General features: G+C 38.4%; 1 protein-coding gene across 1 annotated transcript; it reads left to right on the top strand.

Annotated features, from left to right (window-relative positions):
- Positions 1-707: 707 nt before the first annotated feature.
- Positions 708-17521, top strand: LOC145782113 (cytosol aminopeptidase-like). The gene is made up of 10 exons (XM_082593864.1): positions 708-841; positions 11574-11877; positions 12380-12541; positions 13466-13600; positions 13890-14019; positions 14420-14604; positions 15066-15154; positions 15595-15697; positions 16130-16209; positions 16579-17521. Exons 1-10 carry the CDS (start codon positions 791-793, stop codon positions 16885-16887), a joined length of 1548 nt encoding a protein of 515 aa, XP_082449990.1. The 5' UTR covers positions 708-790; the 3' UTR covers positions 16888-17521.
- Positions 17522-24139: the final 6618 nt, after the last annotated feature.

Raw genomic sequence — 24139 nt, 5'->3', positions numbered from 1 at the left:
ACAATGTATTGTTTTGACAATTGTATTAACTTACTTGTCATAAGGAGGGATTGAAACAAATAAATTGACTTGACTGTATTGTACCTCAGGTATTTGCTTCTGAGCGTTCATACACTGTTTTTTTTTTCTATACTGTTCAATAGTGATATATAATTATAAGCCATCTGCGCCACAACAAGACAAAAACAGTAAGCTCGTCTGCTGCTTGCTTAACTTCTAAACTCGAGAACAGAAAGCTCGATGCTTTAAGAATTGAGAGTTGAGACTGATATCAGTGAATCGCGGAGTCAACAACCGCTAAATTTGCAAAAAGAAGCTTATCCGCTTGCGCTTGTTTCCCATCGCGACGACCAGACTAAACATTTATAATTTAAATGTTTTTGTAACAAATACATTTGATAAACTTTTGTATGTCTGAAATACACTTGATATTGTCAGAAAATTAAAATTATAAACCATGCAGAGTAACTTATGTACTGTATTTTATGATAAAACTACAGCACAAATCTATTAAAAATTATTATTGTATTTAACGGAAACTTACTCGTTTACGGAATTAATCCAAGGGAATGTCCCTTAATCAAAACCGTATGACATGCGATCAAGGTTGAAGCTTTGAATTGAAGGAACAACGAAGGAAACAGTTCAGTTTGTTTTTATTTTAAACGTGTATTTGTTTCACTCACTGTATTCATGTTTATACTTACAGGCAGCTGCCTGATTTCACTCATTAAATCAAGCTAGTCTAGGTTTATTAGTTTTGAATTGTAGCCTACTTTTAAACATAAGAATGCTAAAACTTTTCTGTAAACGATTTGGAACTTCGCACTGCTATTCGAAGGTAAGTTCTTCAAGTGAGTGCTAAGTCAAGACAATAATGTCTCTAAACTTTTGTTTCAATTTCCTGATTCCAGAGAATTGTAAGAGATGCAATTAATTAGCTTATTAGCAACCAAATGATGGAATGTGTGCAGAAAATTAAATTGTTAATGAAGCTTTCACCAGCTGTAAAGGTGGCTTCTTTAGAATCTGGAATTATTTTACAAATTTTGTTTTGATAGTATTTGATAAGGTCTGTTTTTCATAATATTTTGCATTTATTATTTGGCTACAATATAGTTTTTCAACTGTAAAAAGTTTTAATCTAAAAAGATTATATATACATTCCCTCTTTTGCGTTCATTGTCAAGCGGTGTCCAGTCAGTAGCTCTTCTTGTCCATCTGTTGTCAGTTGTTCGCATGATATGTCCTGCCCAATTCCACTTAAAACTTTGTTTTGTTTGAATGATATCTTTGATTTGTGTTTGTTGTCGTATCCATTTGGCTGGTTTTCTGTCTTTCCATGTAATGCCTAAGAGTACTTTTTCATGTGATCTTTGTGCAGTGCGTAGTTTGAGTGTTAGTGCTTTCGTTAAGTTCCATGTTTCTGCTTTGTATGTCATTGTTGGGAGAATGCATTGATTATATACTTTTCGTTTCATTGAGATCAGTAATTTACTTTTAAATATTGAGCTCGCTCTTCCAAATGCCTGCCAACCAAGTGTAACTCTTCTTATAATTTCTTCTTCTTTATCAGGTGATGTGGTTACTATTTGGCCAAGATATGTATATTTGTTTACGTTTTGGAGATTGGATCCATCTAATGTAATGTTTTGGTTTCCTTTGACATGGTGATTGAACATAATTTGTGTTTTAGTCAAATTCATGTTGAGACCGACCTCTTTGCTTGTCTCGTCGAGTTCAGTCAACATTGTTTGGAGTTCATTGGGTGTTAAAGATATCAAAATGATGTCATCAGCAAACCTGAGATTGGATAGGTATTCGCCAACTACTTTGATATCTTTTTCTTCCCAGTTTAAATTTTTGAAAATTTCTTCTAAGCATGCTGTGAAAAGCTTAGGAGAGATGGTGTCTCCTTGCCTAACACCTCGTTTAAGTTGAAATTTGGCTGAGTCTTTGTGTAGTCTGATGAAGGAAAAGCAATTTTGATAGATGTGTTGAAGGATATTGATATATGTCTGGTCAATTGCTTGGTTTGTGATGGCTTGTAGCACCTGTAGCGCACCCAGCATGGGGCTAAGGGGGCTCAAGCCCCCCCCAAACCCGCCACTAATATAAAGTTTTTGTATGCTCCTCATGTATACATTTTGCTTACAGGTTAGTTATGAATAAGACACAACAATACAGCAGGGCTGAGCATTACAACAATATATTTTGCATATTTAACTGACAAATATTTTTAACAGTTGAACGTTTTCGGTTTAACTTAAGACCTCATCAGGAATCTGAAAATATTTATAAAAATGCAGTAAATTTCGACTTCTTGAAGCTAAAATTACATTAGGAAAAGGCAACTACATAAATAACTACGACAAAAATTTGCTCCACAGGGAAGGTGATACATCAAGTAAATGTTGAAGAGAATGGTCTCGCCTCCAGCAAATGATTGTTTGTTTTTAACATAGTGCTTCGTAAATTTTGGTGTCAAATTGGGATTTGTCTTCGCGTAAAATTTTAAATGAGTCGACAGAGGATTTTCGATCAGAGCAAAAAGAACACTCCATGATATGGTCTTTAATGGCACTTTTCTTTAACTCCCTAAAGTTCGGTTGCTCCTGTACTCTCGTGGTCAAATGTCTCGGACATACATACCGATGTACCGTACGTCAATGCCAAATCACGCGGACATGTAAAACTGTATACGACGTTTGAGCAGAGAGACGAAGGCGTCTGGGGCTTTAGTTGAAAATACGAACCAAATTTGAATGTTTTGTAAGTAGAAAAAACGTTCACATCAAATATAGCCTACTGTTTACAAAATTAGTGTTTTGTTTCAAACTGTTTTCGTGCTAGTTGTTGTTTTCGCACTTATTTGTGTTGGCAAACGGAAAGCTAATTCTATTTTGTCATACGTGACGAAAACGTCGAGATCTATAGAAGATTGCAAGAGTGGACGTAGGGATGAAGAAGCTGATGCTGCTAGTAGCATGGGGTTCACTAGGCCAACTTCTAATCTCATTGAGAGAACGAATCCTGATGTATCGGCAACCGGTGGGTTGTGGGCTGTGAGCAGTGGCGTAGCCAAGGGGGTGTTGGGGGTTTCAACACCACCCACCCTCCCTTTGGCACGCGTGTTAGGTCACGATATTGAGAATGATGCTTTCAACTTTTTTATCTATTGAAAACAAAGTTTGCCTAATTTTAAGCGAAACTGCATTAAAAAAGCGAGTTTTGCCAATACCAAACATTCACATATCTCAGCCAGGAATTAGCAACAAGAAAACATAGAGACTTAGCTTTATTTCGGAGAAATGCCGAAGAAAACAGGATCTTATCCTTTTGCTATGCCACCAGACAGCACCATTTTACAGGAATATTCATACTCACATTTTTGTTGAAAAGGTCTCGGAATGCACCAAATTTAAAGTAATTTTTCAAAATTTTCTGCGGGAGGCTTTCCAGGCCTTCCGCCGCTGGGTGTCGTCTTTGGAAAATACGCCGTTGCGCTTTGCCCGCCGGCCGTCAAAACCTCCCCTTTCAAAACTCCTGGCTACGCCACTACCTGTGAGTGCCTTTAAATATTAATCAAAGGGATGGGTATTGGCCTATTGTCTCTGTCACTATTGTTGCAAATCACTCGGCCGACATTTCTGAATTAGCCCCCCCCAAACTTTTTTTCTGGGTGCGCTACTGTGTAGCACTGCAGGGATCTGTACTGCATCAAACGCTTTACTGTAGTTAACAAAGGCAAGGCAGAGAGACAAGTTGTATTCATTTGTTTTTTCGATTATTTGGTTGATTGTTTGTAGATGATCTATGGTGGAGTAGCCACTTCTAAATCCAGCTTGTTCTCTTGGTTGGCATTCATCTAGTTGATTAGCTAGTAGGGTGGTCCCGAATTTTTTTTTTTTTTAATTTTGTTACAACCACCTTACTTTTTTTTTACATTGCCTAAAAGAAGTTAATGTGCAAAATTTGGTTAAAATTGAACAATGTTTAGAGGTGCCACAAAGCCATTCTCTCAAGACACAATATAAAATAGTGTGGCTTATTAACTGTTTCTAAACCCTTATGTACTATGTTATACTGTAATGTCATCACAACCTTAACAAATGTTTATTCCATGGGCATTGGGCCAGCTTTAACCAAGTTTTTTAGCCCAGCAGCAATAGTTCTTTTTGTTGCATCTGGAAAGTTCTTGCGGTGATATGCAGGGTTGTCGGTATTTTACCCGACCCAAAAAACCCGGGTGGGTTTTTTTTAAAAAACCCACTTAAAAAAACCCAAAAAAACCCATAAAAAAACCCAGAGCATCATATTTGTCCAGTTTTTATTAGAAAATTAAAAAAATGGAACAAAACCACTGCAAGGAACTTAAAACAAACTTTAAATTAGGACTTAAGGATGTGATTGTGAAGTAAATTTCCAAGAATAAACTGAAAACGCAGTGGATATGGTACAGTATACAAAATCAAGTAATGCCACTTTGTGTATACCGTACTACACTAAAGCTTATTTATGCAAGAAGGCCTTATAGTTAAACTGGTGAAAGTACTACTCTACTGTAGTCTGTATATATATATGATGTGAAATGCAATTTAGGAGGCTATTTACCAATTACAGATTCTGGATTCTAACGCATGGCTGTTTCAGAGCATTTGCCTAAATGGCCATTGGCCACGCAATCACTCAATTGCTCATCCATTGCTATATATATAATATATTTATATAAATGATAAAAAATATTTAAACATGATGGCATAAATGCTCTTTGCCTTCAAATCTAAAGCAAATGATGCAATAATGTGATTTCTACCACGGTAGCATCAACTTGGTATAGAAATCAGTGGATGATGCAACATCCAACTTGACCTTGAAATTAATGGATGATGCAACATTCAAGCAACAACAACCCTAGTGCATTATTTTATTGAGTTATGCAAGCATGTACTGTGCGTGAAAGGCACTTCATTCGTAAAAAGTAGTTTTGAGGTGAAATAAGCATGAATCTACCTTTTTTTGCGTCTTTTTTAAAAAAACCCAATAAAACCCAAAAAAACCCGGGTTTTTTTAAAAAAACCCGGGCGGGTTGGGCTTTTTTAAAAAAACCCGGGTTTTTCTCAACCCTGGTGATATGCCACCACTTGAAGGAGGCATTGTCTTTGTTTCTCATCCTTAGTCAGAACATGGATATACTCTTGAATTAGAGCCAGTCCTCTCTCAGCTGTGTCGTTAAGCACTCGAAACTGTGCTGCTTTCTTTTTTCCTGCAATGTAACCATCATTTGACAGCCACAGTGACGGTGGCAATGACAGGAAATCTGTCGACAAATTCAGAGCTTTGAAGAACTGCATAGATTTTACTGAAACAAAGTCTTCTATCTCACTTGCTTCAATTTCTTCCATCTTCAAGCTGGCTTTCACGGCACGACTACTCTTTCCAGGCTTTTTAAGGTTCTTAACCATTCTTTGCTTCCTCTCTTCAGCAACACAATCATCAAAGAATGCAAATGCCGCAACTTCTCCACTCAGGTACCAAAGATGGTTGAGGAATTTTCTGCATGTCACTTTGGAGGCACTGCTGTTGATGGAGGCATAAGCTTTCAAATTCTTCAAGAAGGCCAGGTCATTGGCTGGTGCTGAAACTGCTACCGGTGCATTAAACCAGGTTCTGAAATACACCAACACTGCGAACAGAACAACTTCTGCAAGCCCTTTCTTTTGCTTTGCTGTCAGCTTTACTTGTGCCCGGAACATCCAAATCTTGAGAGAATAAAGGACCTTGCTCATCCACCGTGCTCTGTGGAAAGTTCCGGGCTTTCTGATAACCAAAACACCCTGATCTGGCAATTCATCAAGGAAGAGGATGATCAGTTCCAGAAATTATCTGTAATCTTCTCTTGGTTGTTGTTTGCATAGATATTTCTTCGCAGACATCAACAAGGAATCACGTTCTGGTGCGATATAAATCTCCACTGAAGATTCACTTGCTGCGGTTTCTTGCTTGAGATGTGGCCAGCGCGCTTGAAACTGCTTGAAAATCTCGATGTCAGGCCCTGCTAATGACGGTTCCATTGCATTGTTGAATACTGCACCTATCACTAGTTCACAGAGGTGGGCAGTAGCGCGCTACTTTTTGTAAAAGTAGCGGTAGCGGCGCTACTTTTTAGTTGGAGTAGCGGCTGCAGTAGCGGCGCTATTGTTTTTCCAAAGTAGCGGCAGCGGGAGAGGCGCTACTTTTTTTCAGTCGCACTCCCGCTACCCGCTACTTTTTAATTTAAAGTGAAAAAAATACTCGTTTTTTAGCAACACTGGCGTGGTCAAGCAGCTATATATAATCGTTTTGGTTGCATAGTTTCGGTCTTTTCTAGCTGACGTCAACTTCTTCGGCGAATATCTCCGTGTGATGAAGCCTATCTGCCAGGCTTTAGACATTTTCCAGGGCGAGTCCAAGGCGTATTACAGAGTCTTGCTTCCAACCATTACAATTTGCATGAAGAAGTTGACCAAGATCAGTGATCTTGTGACCTGTGAGGAGTTGAGAGTGAAAGTCCTTGAAGGGGTGAAGAAATGATTGAACAAGTGCTTGAACGACATGAAATGCGTTATGTCATCCCTCCTTCAAGACGTCGTGGCTACAATTTCTGCACTACTTTTCCACGGATGATGCTGACGCACTGCGAGAAAAAGTCAAAACAGATGTAATTCGACTGTTGCGGGAGACATCAAGCCAGGTTGATACCGAGAAGAGTGACACCAACACCAGTCACGACTCCGAGGAAGAATCTTTTAGTGTGTTGGTGCCATCCTGTGAAACGTCGGTGCAGAAGGAAGCAGCAATTGTGGATACCTTTTTTTCGGACAAGAGCAAGTTCTTGAGCTTTTCGAATACCGAGTTAAAACATCTGTTCATTGAATACAACATCCCCATTCCTTCCAGTGATGCGGTGGAGAGACTTTTCTCTGTTGAAAAAGATGTGCTTAAGGGAAAGCGGGCAGGACTTAGTGACTCTCATTTTGAAATGCTCGTGTTTTTGAGAGATGCGTAACAATAAATTTCCCTTAGAGTGTGTTTTCTATAACGACGTAAAATGACAGTGTAAACGAATGATAACATTCGTTTTCAAGGTCATTTTTGCTTCACTAGATACTTGAGTGTTTCCTATAGTGTCATTTTAGACAAAAGTAGCGGAAAAAGTAACGGTAGCGCGCGCTACTTTGGTCCGAGTAGCGGGTAGCGTGCTACTTTTGCAAATTGGTAGCGGGTAGCGCACGCTATTTTGGCCCAAGTAGCGGGTAGCGCGCTACTTTAAAAATACGGAATGGCTCGTTTCGATGAGTCCGATTCGGTGAGTCCGATCTCTTAACGGAGGATTTTTTCAATTTTTTTTTTTAAATTATCGGGTACCGTAGCCTAATTATCATTGCCGTTTTAGGGTTAGGGGTTTGGGGTTAAGGTTAGGGGTTAGAGGTTAGGAATTCACCGAATTGGACTCACCGAATCGGACTCACCCAATCGGACTCACCGAATAGTAGCAGACGCTTAAAAGTAGCGGGTGCCCACCTCTGCTAGTTCAAATATATGGTGCCGACACGGCAACCATAAAAGTTCCTTCTCTAGCTGGACCTCAAGAAGATGACATGCTCCATTCCTTTTTCCTGTTGCTGCTAGTTGTATCAAAACTCATTGCTACAACATTGTCTTCTAGTACCCAATCATTCAGGACTTCTTTGACTGCCAAAGCCATCGATTGTCCAGATCCACTTGTCAACTTTGGTACAGCAAGCAACTTTTCTGTACCATCATACAATACAATCACTGATAACCTATCGTATTTTTCCTGACACCCTGCTGTGTCTGGGATTAGCTTTATATCCCAATGTCAAGACTGAAATTGTCAAGTCAAGAATGTCAAGAATGTCAAGACTGAAATTGTCCTTACTGGAAATAACAGCTTCTTGTCTTAATGACCTTCTTGACTGACGGATAGTTTTTCGATTAATGGTCAATTCATCCACATTGTGGCCTAAACTTTGAGCTGTTGCAGCAATAATATGAACAGCTGCTCTGTCACTGACTTTGGTTCGGTCCAGAGCTTGTGCTAGTCCTGGAGAGATCACATTTTTCGCTCTAGCTGTAATTGTACATTTCCGTTTTTTTTATGTCTGCACTTCTGAAGAACTGGACAGTATTTTCAGACTCTGATGACGATGTTGAGATATCTTCTTGATAACATGCTTGCACTGCAAAAGATGATACTTTTGCCTTTTCAACTGGAGCTTGCTCCTCTTGTTTCCGCTTGGCAGTTCGTGCTTTTTTCGCAGCAAGTTTGTGATCAACTGAACCTAGGAAACCTCTTCGTCCATCTCTTTGTGCCATCAGAAAAGCACGGTCTTCTTCAATAGTAGTCAGATCCAGTGCTTTCGCATGTGCTATGTCAAACAGTTTGTCAAGATCGGCACTGAACTTTTTTTCTTTCTTCATCTGTGTATCTGTTCTCCTTAAAGCCGCCTTTTGGAGTCCTTTCCATTGCAGAAATAACTTTTCCAGTCTTTCTCTTGCATGTATTTGTGTGCATGTGACAATCCTGGCTCTCTCCCAGAATGGAATACACAATTTGATAACTTTTTCGCAACTTTCTTTGATGGTTACCTTCTTAATCTTGTGGAGATGGAAGAACACGCTAAGGACTTCCCTAGCAGAAGGAAGCTTTCTCCCAGACAGTTCCTTGGAAGTGGGACCAATCAACCAAACATAATTGTCCTATCTGGTTTTGGGCTTTGCACCACCGATAGGCCTACTACTATTATTACTGTTGCTAGCCATCTGAAAAACATAGAAAGAAAAACGTTCACAACCTCATCAGTACACTACGATCAGTGCTCATCGATTAAGGACCCCTTAGTGCATGAAAGTTAACCTTCTGTCAGTCTATAAACTCCTCCTGCCTCTTCTTTTTCATAGAAGTAGCATATTCAATTTAGAACTGCAACTTGTTCGCTATGCTTGCTATCTTGCAATTTCTTGGCTTCGCTTTCAAATTCTAGCCATGGAAGAAATTATGCAATACTCATTGATTTGAGTGTAAAAAAAATTTGCTTGAAGAGAAAAATTCTGCACTGGGGAATTTTTATTTCGAATCGGCAGTACCAAAAAAAAAAGATTTCGAATCATTAGGGAATCGTATCAAATCGAAATTCTAAAATAAGCACGTACCCTTAACCCGATTTGCAACCTCGTGTGGTACCTCTAAATATTAACTAATTTTTCTGAAATTTAGCTTGTTACCTTCTTTTAGCCAATGTAAAAAAATTGTAGGGTGGTCGGAATGTTTCGAATAAAAAAAAATTTTCCCATACATTTCGGGACCACCCTATTAGCTAGCCTATAGGAAAGGATTTTGGTGAAAAGTTTGTAGACACTACTAAGTAGACTGATTGGTCGGTAATTGTTCAGATCTTTGTGATCTCCTTTTTTGTGAAGCAAGATCATGATAGCAGTATTCCAGGCTTCCGGAATCTTTCCCTGCTGAAGGCATTCAGTGAGGAGGTTAGCTAGCCTTTTCAGTATGGTCTCTCCAGTATCTTCTAGAAGATCATTAGTGATGTTGTCTGGTCCTGGAGCTTTTTGTGTTTTTAGAACATCAATAGCATGTTTCACTTCAGAAACAGTTATTGGTGGTTCGTGGTTCGTTGCTATTTTTGGCTTTGGTATTTTGGAGAGATTCTGCTGATTGTTGTTACTGCTGTAAAGTTTTTCATAGAATTCTTTTGATCTAAAGAGGAATAATACGCAAATAAACGCAAAAGAGTGAAACAGAAAACAAGATGGCGAGATGAACTCTACCAATTCGACAAACACTAGACACAAATCTGCAAAGACAGACAAAATCATAAAGATATGGGGAAGGCCTTCGTCCTGCAGTGGAACAACAATGGCTGACAATGATGATATATACTGCTATTTGCCCTTATTTGCTTTTGCCAGTTGATTTTTATGCTTTTCATTTGCTTGTGCTTTCGCAGATAAATCCTCAAGAGGCTGCCTTGATAGTGATGAAACCATATCCGATAAATTATATGCCTATACGCTATCAAACCTGGCTAATTTTATTTAGGCTACTCCATACCTTAAACTTTAATAGCAACTTTTATTAATCAACAAAGGTTGTAGATCTTCAAGGTTAATTTTATATTAATTCAATTTATCTAATTTTGTCTAATTACAAAATGATTTGATGACATATTCTAACTCAGGTTTTCCCCGATATCTCAGTTGATTAGGGAAGCTTTAACATCAAGCAGCGCTGGTTTGACTCTTGGAGTATGCGCTTGAGCTAGGGATGGGCAAAATAGAAGAATAAGCTATTCTAGAATTATTCTAGAATAATTTTTCGAATTTCGAATACCTATTCTAGAATAAGTTATTTCAATTTCAGAAGATGTCAAAAAGCTTTGTTTTTATTCTGGTTTTATTAAAGACACATAATGGAAAAGTGGCAACGAAACGAAAAAAAGCAGTAACTGCCATGGAGAGCAAGTCTTTGTTCCAGTGAAGAATGTTTAAAGCTTTTAATTGCTCGCCAGTGGGCTGCAATCGCAGTTTTGATGCTGTTAATCCAACACTCGAGAAGGATCTTTCTGAGGATGCATGAGTGACTATATACTTCCTCGCAAGATCAAACAACCGAGGGAACTTTTCTTTATTTTTGTTCCATCATTCAATTGCATCAATGCTTGGCACTTTTGCCTTAAGGGACGATCGGTTTCCTTCGGCAGCTAAAAGCTATTCGTTGTCATTGTTACTTGATGCTGAAGTACTTGTCTCTTCAACACCGGAGCTCAATAGATCATCCATTTCATTAGATTGCTGCATTGTTGCGGAACTTATGACACTAGGTGTAGCGGTAGCCTCACCCAGAGTTGAATTGTGTTCCATGTTTAGTAACCTACGATGCAAATCCACACTCCACTGCACAACGGTCTTCCGACGTCTACAAACCGCACTGGTAAAGAGAGCTGACTAGCTGTTTTCGCTAGAGCGAATAGCTAAAGCTGAACCGAACGTAACTAGTCGGCGAAAAATCAATAAAAAGTTTTGGTAGTCGGAAAAGCAGATATTTTCATTTCGGTTTGGAAAATTCGATTCGAAATGTCATTTCAATTCGAATAATTAGATATTCGGATTGCAACTATTCGAAATTCTATATTGCCCATCCCTAGCTTAAGCAATGCATTTAAGGACTGCTCTCCATTCAGTGGCAGTTATTGGATAGAATAATTCATAGACAACACTTCAACAAACACAACCTAGTAACCACACATCATTTAACAAGATATGATAACAGGAAAATAAACTATAAATCGACTCCTATCTGCTAAACGTTTTCACTTAAGAATTATTTGTCGTGGGATGTGTTTTTGCCATGTGTAATTCAGTGTCAAGCGATTTTTCCTCTTTTTTTAAATAAAGTCAAGATGACCTTATTTATTTTTGCAGACTTCTATTTAAGGATTTTTCTTTACATCCAGTAGACCAGACCAGTAATCCATTCATGCTTATTTTATTTCTAGAAAGCACTAATTCTTGGTGTGAACACAAAAAATGGATTAGAAAAAACGAGTAATATTTCAATTGATGTTGATGTACCAGAAGGAACTCAATTTTATCATGCTTATGATGAAAGTGCGCAAGGGAAATTAACCTCATTGTTATCGCTTGCTCCACAACTAAAAACCGGCCAAGCAAGGACATTTTATGGCATAGATGATAAATATAATTCAGTAACAGTTGTGGGATTGGGGCCCAAAGATGCAGATATCAATGACTTGGAATCTTGGGATGAAGGAAAAGAAAATATTAGGAATGCAATGGCAGGTATTATGAAGTAACATACTGTAGTTATATAACATCCTTTTTTCTTTATTGACCGGTATAGCCAGTTATAGAGCTTTGAGTTTTAATTCAAGCCAATGATATTTGCTAGTATGATGAGCTACAACCATTGTTCCTGTTACATAACTATGAAAACATGCCTCAAAAAACTTATTTTGATGTAATGTAAACATCAAAATAAAACTATCAAATATCTAATAAAAACATCAATGTAAACTATTTTCTAAATTTGGTTTAATGTAGCTGTGTGAAGTTCCATTTCGTCTACAGAAAACTTTTAGCGTTTTAATATTCAAAAATACAATTAATTCACAACCATTAAATCTAAGTTAGGTTAATAATGATTTTCTAAGTTTTATTAAATGACTATTTTGTGGTGATTTTGGTTAAAACAAAAAAGTAACTAATGTTGAAACAATTTAAAGTCATCAGCAGAAAAAAATGACTTAACTAGCCGATTGATCATGTGGTTTTTCAAACTCAGCTGGAGTGAAAAAATTAAAGGATTCTGGTGTTGAAGAAGTAGAAATTGATACATCTCGACACACTGCAGCAGCAGCAGAAGGTGCCCACCTTGCTGTGTGGAGTTACAAAGAAGAGGATCGTAAGAAGTTTCCCACCATCATTCAGTCTGCTCAAAACTATGGTAACTGCTATGTTATTGTTATAATATTTTGTTTCGTATATGTATAGTTGGCCTTCATTCTTTGTGTCATTTTATTGTCTACTCTAGCCTACTGCATTGTGCAGTACTGGTACTCCGGTAGGTGTTGTGAAATAGTATATTTATGGTTCCAAGATGAAGTGTTGAGTTTAAAGGCGAACCCTCAGTGTTCTTATAAAACATTTAAATCTACAGCTTACATTTTCTATATCTATTGAAAAGTTATCTTATCACTTATACTGAAAAATTATGTGACTCTCACCAATCACATCAAACTGAAAAACATTAGAATTTATGAAGTAGGTAAGCTTATTTATTATGCCACAGACTGTGAAGTTGGTAGAATTTTTTTACTAGTCATGTAGTTTTTTATTAATTTGCGATTTATGATTTATTAAACGATAAAATTACATTTTTAACTAAAATAGGCTTTGTTTTTGACATTTAGAAGGAATCATTTTATTTAACTCCTGTTTTTAACTTTGGTGTCTTGTATTGTAGTGTTAAAGTAGTGTTTTCTTAGCAATGTTCATGTTTGTCAAGTAAACACTTGTTCATTTAATTCATTGGCAGTTCACTTTGGCAGTCCAAGAGTTTTGTGTGATGAAGATAATAATTTTTTAAAAAAGTGATTTTTCTGCACTATAAATAGTAATTAATGATTAAGAACAAAGTAATTATGTTGAACAACATTATTTACACAAAAATAAAACCAACAAATTCGAACATTTTATGCAGAACATTAAAAGTTTTGCTCAGCTTATTAAATGTTTGATTTCAAATGCATTATAATGCATTTTATCAATTCTTAATATTTATCGTTGCCAATTGTTTGAGATAAATTTTGATAAAACTTTTACATTATGCTATGCATCGGTTTTAAAGCGTGTACTTGTTTTGTTGTAGTTGATACGGAATGGAATCGTGGTGCGGTTTATGCCGAATGCCAAAATTGGGCACGGCACTTAATGGATAGCCCCGCAAACTTAATGACCCCTTCTATCTTTGCTGATAGCGTCAAACATGCTTTCAGTCACACTGGTAAGTTTTAGATCATTTTTAAAACAGTAATAATTTCATGAACTACATGCTACGCTGTGGCTACTGCTTACTCATTGTTCTTCAAACACCAGTCAGCAAGTCTGACATTTTTTCATTGATTCAACGTCCGTAGACGTTAAATCAATATCAAAAACTGACTGATTTGCTGTTTGGGATAGTGGAATCTAAATTTTATAAGTGTAAAGCTAAATTTTAACAAGTTTATTTGATTGTAGTAAACGACCATTCAGTGTTTATAAAGGATGTTATATTCCTCGTGATGTTTCAGACACCACCGGTAATGTGAGTGTGTACATTCGCGATCGTAATTGGATAGCAGAGCAAAAAATGGGAGCCTTTCTCAGTGTTTCAGAAGGCTCCGACCAACCACCAAAATTAGTTGAAGTGCACTATGAAAGGTGGGTATTACGTTTCTCTTATGTAGTTTGAAACATACTCAGCGAGGAAACTCCGTTTCAGTAGCTTGAGCGATATCCCCTTTTTCTGCGTTATATACAATAGTTTCAAGGTTTTTAAAATCCGTCCTTTTTACTTTTTATCACATTTGTGTGAAGTGAACGCTCACTGCGTTTTAATTTTTTAAGGCCACATCAAGAGATTGTTGCATGCCTGTGTAAGTGTATAATCACACGTTTCTGGCCGTCTATTCGGTATGACTGCGCAGTGAAACGAATGTGGTTTTATTAGGTTATTTTTAAATACTGTTATACTTCATTTTGTTTGTTATTTTATTTTTTTTCAATTATTTTTTTTGTTTTTTTCTTATTTTTTTCCTTGTATCTTTTCTTTGTCACTCAGTAAAAACAATTCGGAAGAACGTCCCTTGGTGTTGGTTGGCAAAGGAGTGACATTCGATAGTGGAGGAATTAGCATCAAACCATCCCAAGGAATGGAGGAGATGAGAGCAGACATGGGAGGAGCAGCCACCATGGTGGCGGGGATGCTTGCTGCTGTTAAACTGAACATGAATGGGAAAATAACAGGTGAAAATATTTCAAAAATGAAACTGTGTCACTGAACTGTTCATCAAAAATCTTCTTTTCAACTTACCAAAGATTCAAAAGGATGCCTGGTGCGATAAAAAATAATCAACAAACAGAAAGTACCGCACTAAATTGATAATTTCAAGTCTATTGTATGTAACACAGCTTTCACCACACAACCGTGGTTTCATCACATATCACAAAACTGTTTTTTTTTTTCAAACATCTATTTGAATAAAAATGTGCCAGTTTAGTTGTGCCTGTGTAAGAAAGAAATTTTTACAAAAAAAATAACTAGGGCTGTTTAAAGCGATTCTTGAAAATGAAAATGAAAAGAACACGAATTTAATTTTGTTTCAAACAGCCTTAATGTTACAAGCATTTGTCTGTAGACTCTGCAGTGGTTATAGTGATGTAAAGAAAGTTGCTTTCGAAATAACTTTTCTGTTTTTGAACTTCAGGATTATTCCCGCTGTGTGAAAATTTGCTGAACGGAAAAGCAACCAAGCCTGGCGATGTCGTTACAGCGAGAAACGGCGTCACAATACAGGTTGGTTGGTTTTGAAGCTTTATCTTCGTACTGACAAAGCCTCTGATAGGTATTTCTGGCAATTTCGCATATTTGTAGAGGCTTTGAACCATTGACGCAGCACCAGTTGCTGAGATTGACAGAATGAAGTTTCCGGTTGTTGTTGCCGGGGAATTATTCCATCTACTATATGCGCTAAATCCACAGGTGACGTCAGTGCAGCGCAATATATTTCAGTTGAAAGCTAAGCCGTTTCGTTTCTCGACAAGTTAAGTTTAATATTAAAAAGCAGCTTATTGCTTACACTACTAATCTGCTGACTTGTAATGACCGGATTAGCGAATTCTATGGTAACGAACAAAATAAGTAAGCAACTCAAAAGATTTTTTATTTTTTTTGAATGGAAGCATTTGAGTATGCAGTTTTCAAGAGAAGTTGCTGTTACAATGTTCTTGCTTTAGGTTGACAACACTGACGCCGAGGGAAGATTGCTGCTTGCTGACACTTTGTTGTATGCACAGGACTACAACCCGCTGGCAATTGTTGATGCCGCTACTTTAACCGGTAAGGACGAGCGAACGAAATCCTTCGGTTTCTTGCAAATTGTCTTGTTGTAAACCGACTTGCAATCGGTGCTGAGTGTTTGTTCATAGTTGTGTTTGAGACTTAGCTCTGGTGTATTTATTTGTGTGCTGCATGGCCTTCTCGCAAATGTGAAGATGTGGTGTGTCCGAAGACGTTATTAAGATGGGACAGGTCGATATGGAGGCAGGGTGTGAAGGCGATTGCGACACGTCAAGGCGCATCCGGCAACCCTCAATAACGGGGACGTTACCGCATTGAAACTGGATATGCATACAAAACGCAGAGTTTTTGGTCGCATTCCACGACCTTGCGAAGAAAATACGTTACTTTCTGTGTGGTTTCTGTTGTTTTTATGTTTCAATTCCTTCCATTTCGTTATTTCCAATTACAACTTTCTGTTCATTGTCACAGGCGCAATCGCTGTTGCTCTTGGCGCGTCCGCCAGTGGTGTATATTCAAATGACGAGGAAATATGGCAGATGTTAATGAAGGTGAGATGAAATCTAGCGCATTTGTGTCAGTTGCATTCATGGAAAACTGACGCCACAAATAACCTGCTTATTTTATCAATGTCAATGCTTACCCTTGGTCTAGACTGAAGGAGTCGAAACAAACATATTTCGTTTCAACGAAAAAGTTGTTTTAGTTTTGTTTTGGAATAAGCAAATTTCGTTGTCGATTCGAAACGAAAGCGAAGTAGACTAAATGGCTTTGTAGTAGACTAGAAATAGTAGTAGACTAGTCGAAGTAGACTAAATGACTAAATTAGTTATCAATTATTATGTAGGCTGTTATAAACAAGAAGTTTCGATTCGAACTGAAGTTTAAAAGTGATTTGAGCGTTGTATATATTTTTCTAGGCTGGAATAGCGACAGGCGATAGAGTTTGGAGGATGCCCCTCTTCAACTTTTACAGTAACCAAATCAAACCGGCTCACTTGGCTGACGTCAGCAACGTGGGCAAAGGAGGCCGCTATGGAGGCTCATGCACTGCTGCTGCTTTCCTTAGACATTTCGTGAAACCCACAACAAAATGGGCCCATTTGGATATAGCCGGAGTTATGACTAGTAATGGCAAAGACCACGCTTACCTTTGTAACGGAATGTCTGGTAGACCCACAAGAACAATCGCTGAATTTATTCGAAATTTTCACCAACAGCTTCCATAAATGTTGATCAGCGAGAAAACTTGTTAGGCCAATTTGAGATATCAACGATAGAAATTATTATTAAAAACTAGTGAAAATTTTACCTCCGCAAATTAGGCATTTGCTGCGAAGATAAGATTTGCTGGAAGACTTAACATACTCTATAGCTGCTGAGGAGGCTAGCTGTCTACAAATGCCATTTTTTAATTTTAAATTGAAATAAATTTCTTCCATTGTTTTAAATTAGAACTATTTTTTATAACTTAATAAAAATTCAGTTTAGGTAGAAGACCGAGCCGATATTTTTCACGTTCAAATCAGTGCATTGTTACAGGGTGTAGAATACGTTGTTATCACTAATTATGGTCATAGACGCTTCATTTTACGAAAATCTGGTAGACTAATTCAATCAACTTTTAATAAACTGCTGCAAAACTATGCAATGCACCCAATGCAATGTTATTCTTCTGATGTTTGTCGTTTCACGACTTTTGGGTCTATTCCTTGTTTGCTTCGGGTTTAATCAATTGCGCTCCAAATCGATCACTTCATCTATAGGCTGGGCCTGCTACATTGCTACAAACATAATAATAATCGTGTTTTTATTTGCGCCCATTGCGATAACATACATTACACTGCGATCACAGATGCGATACAACAGATGACAGGAAGCAACGAAGTGACATATAGTCTTCGAGTCAGCTGCTCCCCTTAGTTTGGCTTGCCATTAAGTGTCTTTGCCGAGACACAGCCGTATGCTCTGGAGCGGTGTCGAACCCACGTTCTTTTCCTTTTCTAGTCTAGGTAACCTACAGGCTGTAGGCTACATAGTAGGGTGGGTCGCAAAATGGACTTTTTAACCGATTCGAAAACCTCAAATGGTTATTTGAAAATAGGCCCGAAAAAATACTCCATGCCAAATCTGAGCTGATTTAGACCAGAAATAGCTTGCGAAAATGCATTTGAAATTTCCCAAAAATCCTGATTTTTTAGGAAAAATGCCAATTACCATTTTTTCACCAGAACTTGAAAAAAAATATTTTTTCTGTCACATCATATTGATGAAATGCATGCCCTTATACAATTTAGATGTCATTGTATTCCTTTAAAAGTCAATTCAACTAGGATTATGTCTCAAAACTACTTATTTGAAAATGTGAAAAAAACGTCAAATATGCATGATGTCGAATACAATTGAAATAATGTGTATTGTATACTGCAGTGTATTATACTGTATAAACATATTATGCAAAAATATCCATGAAAGCAGTTCGGCTGCAGTCAGTCAATTCATTCATCAATGATTGCTCCATCATAACTGTCTCTTTGGTGCACAAACGAAATGACATCCTTCTTCGAATCAGATGTTGCATGAATGGCTCTTGAATTAACCTTCGACAGAATTTGGCCCTCCCTACGATGATGTCCCAATACAAGTTTGCTGGATTCGGTCACCAGTTTGACGGCTCGCTCGATGGACTGAGTATGATTGTCAAATTTCCCAAAAAACAATCTTTGCGTATTTTTTTAACAGAAAAGTAACCCATATCTGCTGTCACCAGTGGTTCCGTATGGTGCGGTTGAGACCAGTCAATCAAGTCCGAGTAATCTTTGGCATCAAAGTTGAGTTTCGGTACACAGAATTGCCTCACTCGATCATCTCCAAACGTAGAATCTCCACGGATGTTCCTGATGATTTCTACCGCCTTTTCTCTCATGATTGGGTCTGGATCTGCAACCATGGCCAAGACCAAATTCTCACTATGAGCAGAGTAGGCGTTTCTTTCCAGGTATGGCCTAACTATGTCTTGTGAAGCCTTGGGAAGCAACTTAAACAGTTGGATTGCTCGAAAGATGTGGGCTGGAGCATCTTTGTACAAGGGTTCGCACTTAATGTCAAACCATAAAGCATAGTTTGTAACAATGAAATATGTGAGTGCCTCAAGGTTGGCCTTCACACTACCAACAAGACCATGTTCACTAACGTACAACCGGCAAACTCTGGAGGCCAAAGTCAACCATCGAGCATGGTTTAAGGGGCCGATCTTGATGCTCTCGAGTCGGGCTGTCGGGCTGGTACAGATCCATTTCGAATAGCTACACAAACATCATACAGATACCGTTGATCACGGAATGGCCCGTTTCGGTGAGTCCGATTCGGTGAGTCCGATTCGGTGAGTCCGATTCGGTGAGTCCGATCCCTTAAAGGGGAATTTTTTTAATTTTTTTTTTAAATTATTGGGTACCGTAGCCTAATTATCATTGTCGTTTTAGGGTTTGGAGTTAGGGGTTAGGGTTAGAGGTTAGGAACTCACTGAATCGGACTCACCGAATCGGACTCACCGAATAGTAGCAGACCCGTTGATCATCCGATAAATCATCGACAATCTCTTGAGGTAATTCTCAGATAGGTGGGGCATTTGCAATCGGTTGGAAATTGATATCGATAGGTAGGTATTCAGCAGACTTACAAAGCTGCCCAATAGGTCCCTTGAATGACCTATCACCAGTAGTATCTCCATCAAGGTTGATAAAAAGATGCCGGAATGGCAACTCATTGGTGTGCAGCATACATATCAGCCAGACAAGCCGATGGTTCAAATGCTTTTCTAATAATGCGATAACCCCGCCATGCATTCCAACGTTAACATTTGTTGAGTCACATCCGATGAACTTCAAACTGGTCAGCAATTTTTTTTCTTGTAGGGCAGCCGATAATGATTGCTGAATGTCCTTACTCTGTCCGCTTTGAGGGGTGAAGTAAGTTATATACCTGCCACCAGGCTGTTTCACTACAGAGTAATGCTCCTCTTTGGCCATGTGCTTGCCGCTACTCCCTGGTCGTGGAACAAGTGTTTGATCTTTACGGCCATCAAAAAACACACCCTGGATCAAAGCCGGACACACTGCGATGGAATTGCAATTCACATTTTCATTTCTAAGATATTCCTTATCTCTCTCTCGTACAGTCTAATTTTGTGGATGATGCAACATTGCTTAATTTAGCAATTTTTTCACTTTTTAAAGAAATTGTTAACATAATCATGAGGTGAATTGTGACCTTTAAAAGGGTATAGTGTTATCTAAAATGTATAAGGAGATGTATTTCAACAATATTGGATCACAGAATAATTGTTTTTAAGTTCTGGATAAAAAATGATAAATGCCATTTTCGCCCAAAAAATCAGGATTTTTGGAAATTTCAAATGAATTTTCGCAAACTATTTCTGGTCCAAATCAGCTCAGATTTGGCATGGAATATTTTTTCGGGCCTATTTTCACATATCCATTTGAGATTTTCGAATCGATGAAAAAGTCCATTTTGCGACCCACCCTACTACATAGACTACAGCTACTACCTGTAGGCTACAGCTAATTAAGGTACCAGGGTAAGCGTTAGGATTAATTGCTGTACCGAGTGTACCGTATTCAGAATTTTTTGTAAAACTTGCTCACAGTTAAAACCCTGTCAATTTTCTTGGTTTTAAAACCTTTAAACTCACGGAATCTCTTTTGAAGAGCGCCATTTTAAACGAAAACTGGTATTTTAAGTAATTTTTAAAGACGAAGTTATACGGTACTTGAAGTTGAAGATCAAATAGCCTACTACCTGCTGTTGATGGACGTCGTGTATCTGCATGAGCTCCATTTATCGCCGGCATGAAGATCAGTGCGGATGAACGAAGATTTTTTAGCATCTGCTCTAAAGTGATGCCATGATTGGAGAGTATTGACAAAATCAATCGGTAGGTATGTAGTCTATTGTTAGGCGAGTTTACAAGTGACAGATTTAAGGAGTGTGATAGTCAGGGGCGTACGCAGAAGGAGCCATTGTCCATGCTCCCCCTCTTCACACAATTTCATCTTAAATTAAGGATTTGGCTGCTTTTAGGATTGCGAAACTCCTAAATCTCAGTCAAAACACAATTAAAAAATATAAAAAGGCAGTAGCCTAGCCATAACTGCCAATTGGTCCATGCGGAAATTATCATGGTATCAGTAGGACAAAAGTAACCAAAAAAATCCACTAAATAATATTCATCAACCATACACTACCAAACTATACTATTCTGATCAGAGCTGTACAGTCGGGCAAAAATGTAGGCATCCGACTCCGTCTTCAGTGTTCCACCTTTTTTGTTTTTTTGTCCTATTGTTTTGAAATTTAATTTCACTTAAAAGTTGTGATCGAAAAAAAAACGGTTACTTTCATAATACTGTAATTGACAAAAACAAACACTTTTATTTTCTGGTAAAGTTCAATACGGAGAACAACAAACAATATCTTGAAAAAAGATTGCAAACAAAAATTTTGTTTAATTATAACAGCAATCCAGACAGCGGCCTCAACCCAAGGAAAAGAGCCGTATAAAACAACTACACACTGACTCTAACACCATTCATCATAGCACATGACGAGGCAACTGTGTTCCGAAAGCTAGTGTAAACCGCTATTACCACAGCGAACTGGCAGCCTATGGCTAGAACAAGTCGTTAATATCTACATTGTAAAGTAAAAAACAAAATTATTTTTTATCGTTTTGTATCAAGCTGGAGTCGGGTTTTTTTTTGACGACGCTGACTCCGGACACGCCAAAATCGTACCGACTCCGACTCCACAGCCCTGATTCTGACTGCTATCAAACGTAGCAGATCACCCTCCAGTCAAATTAGAGAAATTGTCATCAACCTGAAGATGACATGAGATTGGCATTGAGCAAGATAGCTCTAAATTTGGACAAAGTTGTTGAAACAATACAAAGTTAAGGCTCACTTTGATTAAATTCGACATTTTGTTGTTATGTTTAATCGTGTTATAGGCTATATGAGTGTGGCTTATTTTTTGTGCTTACAAAACGTTGTGCGGAACAGGGTCGCCAAATCTTCGCTATTAATTTAATCTTAAATTTTGGCTCGCCACAAATAAAGGTTGAGAAGCACTGGGCTTATAGGTCTTTCAAATCTAAAAAGTTGTCACAGAAGATTCTCTTAGTCTACTATTCTCAATGTGCTTTAGGCCAGCAAGGATAAAGATTTTATCAATCAATCAAAAGAGCCCGCACTCCGGACTGTCACTGCAAAAATGACTCAGCTTGTCAAAGTCAGAAAATCTTGTCTGCAAAACCTTAGCCGCCCTTTACTTTTTAGGCCAGAATAAAAAGAAACGGACAGTGCCAGCTCAGTATTATTCCAACGGTTACAGCCAGTGCCGGATTAAGGGGGAGGGGGCGGACTGGGCTGAAGCCCAGGGCCCCAACTTTGGGGGCCCCCACTTCAAAGAAAAAAATCTACTAATTTTTTTAGTTGCACAGCTGGAGATTACTGCTTTAATTCGTATCTCAAACAAGCAAGGGCGGCTCACCCATATGTGCTGCGGTGCTGCAGCACCCCTGCCCAATCCCAGTTATTCAATTTTTCTTCGTTTTTTTAACAAAAAACATATTTATTTGATACTTTCATATCCGAAAATGGTACGGATTGCGGGTCAAAGTTATGATAATGCTGCCAATATGAGTGGCAAGTATAACGGTCTTCAAGCTCTTCTGCGCGAGAAATGTAGTGTAGCTCAATATGTCCCTTGCACAGCACATTCACTTAATTTAATCGGTAGCCTAAATATCCTGTAGAAACATGCCGTTCTGCCGCTGAGCTTTTTGAATTGTTGCAAAGCCTTTATTCATGGCTCGTCTCGTCTACTCATCGTTGGCAAGTCCATCGAAAATTCCTAGATGGTTTGCCTGTTTTGAAGACATTATCTGATACAAGATAGTCAGTTAGATATGATGCAGTTCTTCTTCTTCTATCGAGTCTTCTAAAGTTCGTTGATACCGTACACCACAGATTGACACATTCTTCCGCAACGGAGTTATACACTGACAGGTCCCACCTACTGCACCGGGTGGCAAGCCGAGGGCAAACAAGAAGGTGATCCGCTGCATAGGCGTAGCCAGGGGGGGGGGGGCGAAAGGGGCCATGCTCCCCAAATTTTCCAAGTTTGGATTCCAAAGTTGAGCCCTTTGTTGAAAATATAATAAAGTTTGTAGAAATTTATATCGTTTTCCAAGACATCTGGCTATTAACACCCCCAAGGACTTGCTTTAGACACACAGAAAGACACCAATAAATTTTGCAAATCGTAAATCGCGCAAAATTTACGCTATTTACGTTTCTTTGAACTATTGTAATTTGTGGAAGCAATTTCAGAATGGCTTACTCTGTTGGGTTTTTGTGTAGTTATTGAGTTTTTGTGTAGCTGAGTTTTTAGTGTTCTCTAATTTTAGCCGCAGTTTTTGCCCGTTCGTGTGTAAGAGCTATCTTTAATAAGTTAATAGCTGTTTATCTGCTAATAAATTTCATACAAATATTACCCTAAAAGTGTTTTCAGAATGCGCTATAATCCATTATTTGAGTGTAATTTTTCAAAATTTTTCCGGGGGGGCATGCCCCCGGACCCCCCTAGAATACGCGTGCCTTCGGCACACTCTAACCCCCCTACCACTTTTATTGCTTCAACCCACCAGGATACGCCACTGCACATCAACTGGCGATGGCTTTAAATCAAACACTTTGTTGTTCTCTTCAATTCATCAAATATTTGGCCCCCCCACAATTTTTTTCTGGCTACGCTACTGGTCCGCTGTTTGGGGCTCGGTGCCACAGATACATGCAACTGGGCCCGTGTCGTAGCTCCACTCCACCATTAATTTTTAGCGAAAAATGTCACTTGATAAGGGCCCCCACTTTCAGCTCAGCCCAGGGCCCCATAAACCTTTAATCCGGCCCTGGTTACAGCACTGTCGCTAGCTGAGGTTCGTTAAATATTTCTTCCTCCTAACACTCGTGTGTGGTCTGGTATTATGACACGGTTGCAAAACCAGTAAAAACGCAAGTCTTATTGCCAGTGGCATTACATTACGGCATGACATTACGGCATTACGCAGGAGGAGGCATTACACCATGCCCCATTTAAGGTACGTTATCTAAAAGTCTTAAGGAATATTAGTTTTAATCAAGTTAAGCTTAATTAAATCTGAAGGACATGCAAATAGGACGTTAATTGCAAAATGTACTTTTTGTTTATTCAAAAATTTTTTTTATCAAAAACAGCAATGGATGTTGTGATTCATAGATGTCTTACAACTTACAAGAACACAGCCCACCCTTACTTTGTCATTGATCTGTAGCCGTCGGCTAATCCACACAAATCGGACACATGCTTACGCGTCATTACCAGCCAAAATACGTCATAACAGTGAAAAGTAAACCAATACGA

This window comes from Aplidium turbinatum, chromosome 1 (genome assembly GCF_918807975.1).
Source record: "Aplidium turbinatum chromosome 1, kaAplTurb1.1, whole genome shotgun sequence".
NCBI classification, from domain to species: Eukaryota; Metazoa; Chordata; class Ascidiacea; order Aplousobranchia; family Polyclinidae; genus Aplidium; species Aplidium turbinatum.
Note: the sequence above shows the minus strand (reverse complement) of the source record. Positions and strands in the feature narration are given on the sequence as shown.